The following is a 7,876-nucleotide window of genomic DNA, read 5'->3' as shown; positions in this document are numbered from 1 at the left end:
GTTCTGCTCAGATTTCCCTGAACCAGCACCTCCCGTGGTCCAGTGCTAAGTATCCAGCAGGCACTGAAGAAACCCCTTGGCTCTTACCAAAGCTCTCCCAGCTAAGACAAGTCCGAGCTTCTCAAACATTAAGGTGCATCTGAAACACCTGGAGAACTTGTCCACATGCAGATTCCTGGGCTCCACCCCTAGAGATTTGGCTTCAGGAGGTCTAGAGTGGGGCCCAAGAAGGTGCATCTCTAACAAGCTCCCAGGTAAGGCTGGTGCTGCCGGCCCACCGACCACCTCTGCGGAAGGTGCTCTCCCCGGGACCTTCCATGCACTCTCCCCTCCCCACCCCATGCACCTGAGCCTCTGCCCAGCCTGGTCCTGCCCAGAAACCCTTGCTGCCACGTCTGCCACTGGGACCCTTGCTCTCACGTCAGATCCTGGGACCCTTCCAGCTCAGGATACAGTTAAGAGGTTGGGCTGCTGTTTAAAGGAAAAGCCTTACTGGAATTTGAGAATTTGAGCTTCTGATGAGTCCAAAGCTTTGCAGGGAGATTGATAAAAACACAGGTCTTGGGGCCCCACCCCCAGAGGCAGAACCCTTGTAAGATATGTCTGCAGTCATCCCTCAAAATACAAATGTGGAAACTGAGGCCCAGAGAGGGGTTATGAGTTGCCCAAGGGCACACAGCAAGTTAGAGCAAAGACAAGGCAAAACCCTGGTCCCCAGCATCACCGTGAGGTCCCCTTTTCTGGACCTAAGGAAACCCTCCTCTGGCCCTCCCTCTGCCCCACTTTCCTGGGACCCCAGCTGGGCCCTGGCTTTTCCATCCAGTGCTGAAACGAAGCCTCAGGAGACTAAAACTTGCAAGAAGGAGAAGAGTGGGGAAAGAGTCAAGGGAACAAGGGAAAGATGAGGAAACTTTAGCAGGCTGCTGGGGTGGGGACGCGAGTAGGGGAAGGCCGCCAAGGCTGTCCGGGGAGCTGGGGGCGGGGCTTCTCAGGGCACACGTGTACCCTCCACCCTCCACCCTGACCCGCTCAGGGCCAGCAGGCGGCAACTCCGGAAACCACAAACCCTCGGTACCCCCAAAGGACCGGGCCCTGGCCCCTGCTGCAAGGGCCACAGGCTTCAGCCCAGGAGGGGTGGGTTAGCCAGTTTGTTAGTGGTTAGTGGAGCTGCCACTCCTGGGCACAGAGTGTCTGCTGACAGCCCCCGTCCAGCCTGGCCACAGCCTCTGCTGTGCACAGGCCTGGGGCTGGCGTGGGCCTCAAGTTGGCCCGCTGTCCTCCCAGACCTGCTCCGGCGGCCCTAGGACCCTGCAGAATGCAGATTAGAGTCACAGCTAGGAGCTGCCCAACACAGTCTGCCCAGTGGGGGCGGGGCTCCTGGAATCCTAATTGCAGCCTGAATTGGAGTGCCCCCACCCCCATGTCACCTGGAGAAAAGCTGGACCCACTTCCTGACAACTTCATCCTGCAGCCACCAGTCTTCCACCCGGTAAGCAGCCCTCTGACTTGGAGCCTCCTGGAGCTTGGGGCTTGTCCCTTCCAGCTGGGCTCACACTCCCAGCTGGTGGGGAGGAGAGGACCTCCGTCTTGGGGCCCGCTTGCCCTTGCACCTCCCTGTGGACTCTAGAAGTCCCTCCTGAACTTGGCAAGGTGGTTTACCAGCTAATTCCCACCGGGGTGTGAATGACTGCTGGGCTGTCAAGGTCCTTGCAGTTCGAAGGCAGAGAGCTGGTGAGGCAGTGCTGTGCCCCTAAAGTGGCTTCTTGGAGGTGGGGGGCATGGGAAGTATTATTGGGGAGTCAAGGGGACAATGGTTACCCGGGAGGGGCAGTCTCATCTCCAGCTTTCAAGGGAGGGCTACGTCAGAACCTCCAACTCAGGGACGCAAGGGGTTACCTCTGTCTCTCTGCTCAGTTCGGGGGCCGATTTGCAGAAGGCTGAACTCCCGGAAGGACCCCTCTCCCACAGGGCTGTGACTGCACTGAGGCACACTAACTGTCACTTTGTCCTGACTTGGACCTCTGTCCCAGGAGAGCTACAGCAGCTCAGTTAATTACAGGCCAGGCCTGGAGCTGGGAAGTGGGCAGCTCTGACAGGTAGGGTCCAGGCCCCTTGCAGCCCCCCAGCTGTCACCTATGGGGTGAGGTAGCTGCACAGGTGACAGTGGCTCCTTGCTTTAGGCTGAGAGCTTCCACCAGGACGGCAGTGCTGGTGGGTCGGTCCTTCCTCTTTCAAGGTGGTTTGGGCTTCTGAAGGCTGCTGGGAGTTGGAGGACACGAGAGGGCCTATCTGGCGACAGTGTCTCACATGCTTCTGCTGTGCTGTTCACACGTGTCCCTCAAACATCTATTCAGAGCCCCTCTGCGTCAGGCTGGGCACTAAGCCTACGGAAAAGCAAGAAGGGCTTTGGCTCTGAGGCACTGTGGCCTCCCAGGGTGAGAGCCAGCCAGCCACACGTCTCCCTCTGTCACTGGGCCAAAGACCAAGCCAGCCAGGTGAGCCTGGGAGCACAATAGAGGGGCTGGGAGAGGGAGAATTCAGGTACCAGAGTGGCTGATGCTTGGAGAAGACATCAGGGAAGGTGGCAGGAGTCGTAAAAGACCAGGAGGACCATGAAGTGGAAGGAGAAAGGCACTGGAACAGGAAGGTGTCGTGAGAGTGTGCAGTGTGTTTCAGGAATGTTAGCAGCTGCTACGTGGAGAAAGGTGAGTCCTTAGTCAGGGGCCACTATTATGGATTGCTCCAAGTGTCCCTATCAGGGTCAACTCTTAGTTCTCAATTGTCCATCCTCTGTCTCCTAGTTCCCAGTCTCTGACCATTAGACAGTCTTCAGGAAGCCATGGTATCAGGCTTCTGGGAGCCAGGATGGCACCCAGTGAATGGAGAACAGCACAGGGGACACAGCAGCCTACCCAGCCCTGGAAGCCAGGGGTGGGCGCTGAGCTGGTTCTTCAAGGGGACTGTGGAGTTGAATGTGGCTTCCCCAGTGCAAGGTAGCTTTGAAGACGGGTGGTCCAAAAGGGGGAGTAGGTGGGAGAGAACATGTCAGAGAAAAATCATTTCTCCCCATAAGGACACTTTCTATTCTGGCAAAGTGTTAAGTGTTCTTATTCTTCTGCACCTCCTCCCCTCCCCAAGCTGGCATGGGGCCCCTGAGCCCTTTTTCTCCAACCCAGCATGGATGGCGTTTCTCTCCTTGTTTAGATTGTTCCTTATGTCACGACAATTTTTGGTGGCCTGCACACAGGCAAGATGGTCATGCTACAGGGAGTAGTACCCCAAAATGCACGCAGGTAAGGGGTGTGGCCCATGGGGATGATGGAGCGCAACTCTAGGGGCTCCAAATTGGGGATGCTCTGTGCCTTCAGGGTCACCCTGGTGATAGGGAGGGTCTCCAACCAGAGTCGCCATTTGAGAACCTCATCTCCCACCAGGTTCCAGGTGGACTTCCAGTGCGGCTGCAGCCTAGAGCCCCGGCCAGATATCGCCATCCACTTCAACCCTCGCTTCCACACCATCAAGCCCCACGTCATCTGCAACACCTTGCGTGGTGGGCACTGGCAAGCAGAAGCCCGGTGGCCTGGCCTGGCCCTGCAGAGAGGGGCCAGCTTCCTCATCCTCTTCCTCTTTGGGAATGAGGCGGTGAAGGTGAATGGAAGGAATGGACATCGAGTTGATCTAACACTTGTGTCCTTCCGCCCCTCCCTTCCCTCAGCCAAATTTCCAAGTCACTGTGTTGAGTGGCATTGGTGACAAGGGGTGGGGACTGAGAGTTCTTGCCAAGAAGAGCTCCTAGGAACTTCCAAGCCCAGTTCCAAGCTTCCCTGGAGCACATGGCCTGGGACACATCATTGTAAGAAAGCGCTACCCGTATCTGGCCTGAGAGCACATCACAGCCATAGTCTTAGCAAGCACTCAGAAAAAAATACCAGTCGTCTTCAAGTTGATTCCAACTCATGGCAACCACATGCGTGCTCGCTACATGCCAGGCGCTGGTCTAAGCTTTTTAAATATATTAGCTCATTTAATCCTCACAACAGCTCCAGGAGGTGAACACTATCATTATCTCCATGTTATGGCTGAGGGGGCAGGGGAGAGAAGGACTTGACCTCAAAGCTTTGACTTCTGATGTGAACTCCTGCTAGAAAGAAAGATGGTGGGACCTCCAGACTTCTCCAGTGCAGAAGGCAACTGGTGTGAGCCAGCCAGCTGTGGGTGGGGCAGCTGGGGTTGTGTTGTGGGATACAGGGTGATCACACAACCTCCTGAGCCTCCGTTTCCTCACCTGGAGTTGGGGATGCTGCTGCTGCTTGTAGGTCTGCTAAGAAGGTGAAGTGAGGGACTGCACAGAGAAGTGCTATGTCAAGGGCAGAGAGAGGCACTGAAAGGGGCCTGATTCCAAGGCCAGCTCTGCTGTCTCCCACTTCTGCAACCTTGGGAAGGTGACCTAAGCTCCTAAGCCTCAGGCACTTCATCTGTAAAATGTACCTACCTCATACATAGAGTTTTTGCGACATTCAATGATAAAACTTTAGGTAGAAGTACTTACCAGTGCTTGGCAGTTTATTATGAACTCAATGAATGTTAATGCAACTGAGCCAGCCTCTGTCCCTCTCCCCAGGTGAGCGTGAATGGACAGCACTTTCTCCACTATACCTACCGGCTCCCACTGTCCCGGGTGGACACACTGGGCATATTCGGTGACATCTTGGTGAAGGCTGTTGGGTTCCTGAACATCAATGTAAGTTTCTCTGGTACCAAAGCCTGTGCGGCAGCAGCTTCTGATGTCCTCTGATACCTAGACATGCCTGGGCATCTCCTCCTCTGCCCTCAACCAAGAAGCAGATAAGGGAGAGGGAATCATAGAGGTGTCAGATGTGAGTAGGGACAGGGGGAGAAGGTGATGACGGAGAGGGGGTCCAGAAGTCTGTACAGGTGTGGAGTCTGGTTAATACTGAAATGCAATGAATGGTCAGGAAGGGAGTGGCCAGAGCAATGAGGCCAAAACAGACTGCAGCCAGCTAGTCACTCCCACCTGAGGAATTTATTAAAAATGCAGATGCCCATCAACATAATCCACCATAAATCAAACAAAAGAAGCACGTGATCATCTCAATTGACCCAGAAAAGGCATCTGATAAAGTCCAAAACCCATTCCTGATTAAAAAAAAAAAAAAAATAGGAATACAAAGGAAATTCCTCAACATAATAAAGAGCATACATGGTGACATAGTGCCTAAGGCATTTGACTGCTAACCAGAAGGCTGGTGGTTCAAACCCACCAGCCACTCCTCAGGAGGAAGATTAGGCAATCCACTTCTGTAGAGATATTGCCTCAGAAACCCAAGGAGGGGTCGCTATAGTTGGGATCAACTCGATGGCAGTGAGTTTGGTTTTTTTTTTTTGGTTATGCAAAACCAACAGCAAACATTATTCTCAACAGAGACTGAAATCTGATAAAACAGGAACCAGACAAGGATGCCCTCTCTTATTCAATATTGTACTGGAATTTCTTGCTACAGAAGTAAGGCAAGAAAAGGAAATAAAGAGCATCCAAATTGGTAAGGAGGAAGTAAAACTATCCCTATTTGCAGATGATATGATCCCAAAGATTCCATGAGAAACATATAGGAACTAATAGAAGGGTTCAGCAAAGTAACAGGATACAAGATCAACACACAAAACTTAGTTGGATTCCTCTACACCAACAAAAAGAACTGTGAAAAGGAAATCAGGAAAACAATACCATTTATAATAGCTACCAAAAAGATAAAATATTTAGTAATAAATCTAAGCAAGGACATTAAGTATCTACAAAAAGAAAACTACAAAAACTACAGCAAGAAAAAACCAAGAGACCTAAACAAATGGAGAAACATTCTACGCTCCTGGATAGGAAGACTTAATATTGTGAACATGACAATACAACTAAAAGCAATCTGTAGGTATAATGCAATCCTGATCTGAATTCCAACAGCAATCTTTAACAAGATGAAAAAACTAATCACCAGCTTTATATGGAAAGGAAAGAGGCCTCACATAAGCAAAGCATTATTGAAGAAGAGCAAAGTTGTAGGCCTCACACCTGATTTCAGAACCTACTACACAGCCACAGTAGTCAAAATGGTTGGCACAACAGACACATAGACCAGTGGAACATAATTGAGAATCCAGACACAAATCCATCCATCTATGGACAGCTGATCTCTGACAAAGCCCATTAAATGAGGACGAGACAGTCTCTTGAACAAATGTCGTTGTTGGGTACCATCCAGTCAGTTCTGACTCATAGTGACCCCCGTGTACAACAAAACACTGCCCAGTCCTGTACCATTCTCATAATCGCTGCTCTGCGTGAGCCCATCTTTGCAACCATTGTGTCAGTCTGTCTCCTTGAGGGTCTTCCCCTTTTTCACTCACTCTCTACTTTGCCCAGCATGATATCCTTCTCCAGGGACTGGTCCCTTCTGATAACATGATCAAAGTATGAGAGACCAAGTCTTGCCATTCTCGCTTCTAAAGAGCATTCCGGCTGCACTTCATCCAAACCAGATTTGTTCTTTCTTCTAGCAGTCCATGGTGGTACATTCAGTATTCTTCGCCAACACCATGATTCACAGGCATCAATTCTTCTGTGGTCTTCATTATTTATTGTCCAGCTTTCAAATGCATATGAGGCCACAGAAAAGAACATGGCTTGAGTCAGGCACCCTTTAGTCTTCAAAGTGACATCTTTGCTCTTCAACACTTTAAAGAGGTCTTTTGCAGCAGAGTTGCCCAATGCATCATTTGATTTCTTGACTGCTGCTTCCACAGGCACTGATTATGGATCCAAGTAAAATGAACTCCCTGGCAACTGCAAACATTTCTCCATTTATCAAGATGTCTCTTATTGATTCAGTTGTGAGGACTTTTGTTTTATTTTCCAGTGTAATCCATATTGAAGGCTGTAGTCTTTAATCTTCAACAATCAGTGCTTCAAGTCAGCAAGCAAAGTTGTATCATCTGCATATTACGGTTGTTAATGACTCTTCCTCCAATCCTGATGCCTCGTTCTTCTTCATATAATCCAGTTTCTTATTTGCTCAGCATACAGACTGAATAAGTATGGTGAAAGGATACAACCCTTATGCACACTTTTTCTGATTTTAAACCATGCAGTACCCCCTTGTTCTGTTTGAACAACTGTCTTTTGGTATATGTACAGGTTCCTCATGAGCACAATTAAGTGTCTGGAATTCCCATTCTTCACAATGTTATCCATAATTTATTATCATCCACACAGTTAAATGCCTTTGCATAGACAATAAAACACAGATAAACATTTTTCTGGTATCCTTTGCTTTCAGCCAAGACCCATCTGACATCAGCAATGAGAGCCATCATTCCATGTCCTCTTCTGGCAGTTAGCACCCTGTCGATGTACTGCTGCAACCATTTTTGAATTATCTTCAGCAAAATTTTACTTGTGTGTGATATTAATGATATGTTTCAATAATATCCACATTATGTTGGATCACATTTCTTTGGAATGGGCACAATTATGGGTCTCTTCCAGTCAGTTGGCCAGGTAGCTGTCTTCCAGATTTCTTGGCATAAACAAGTGAGCACCTCCAGCACTGCCTCCATTTGTTGAAACATCTCAATGGGTATTCCGTCATTTCTCTCAGTACAGCTTGGCCTTCTTTCTTCAATACCATTGGTTCTTGATATGCTCCCTCCTGAAATAGATGAACATTGACCAGCTCTTTTTGGTACAGTGACTCTGTATATTCCTCCCATCTTCTTTTAATGCTTCCTGCATCATTCAATATTTTGCCCATAGAGTCCATCAGTATTGCAGCTCGAGGCTTGAATTTTTTCTTCAGTTCTTTCA

The 7,876-nt window shown here is 49.7% G+C and overlaps 1 protein-coding gene across 1 annotated transcript; it reads left to right on the top strand.

Moving 5' to 3' along the window:
- Positions 1–1,405: 1,405 nt before the first annotated feature.
- On the top strand, positions 1,406–4,795 carry LGALS12 (galectin 12). The gene is made up of 4 exons (XM_007944996.1): positions 1,406–1,489; positions 3,205–3,293; positions 3,435–3,648; positions 4,622–4,795. The coding sequence occupies exons 1-4, from the start codon at positions 1,421–1,423 to the stop codon at positions 4,793–4,795; spliced, it is 546 nt and encodes a 181-aa protein (XP_007943187.1). The 5' UTR covers positions 1,406–1,420.
- Positions 4,796–7,876: the final 3,081 nt, after the last annotated feature.

Source organism: Orycteropus afer, unplaced genomic scaffold (assembly GCF_000298275.1).
Source record: "Orycteropus afer afer isolate SDZICR_OR568_19922 unplaced genomic scaffold, OryAfe1.0 scaffold00130, whole genome shotgun sequence".
Taxonomy (NCBI): domain Eukaryota; kingdom Metazoa; phylum Chordata; class Mammalia; order Tubulidentata; family Orycteropodidae; genus Orycteropus; species Orycteropus afer.
The sequence above is the reverse complement of the archived record's forward strand: the minus strand, read 5'-3'. Positions and strand labels throughout refer to the sequence as shown.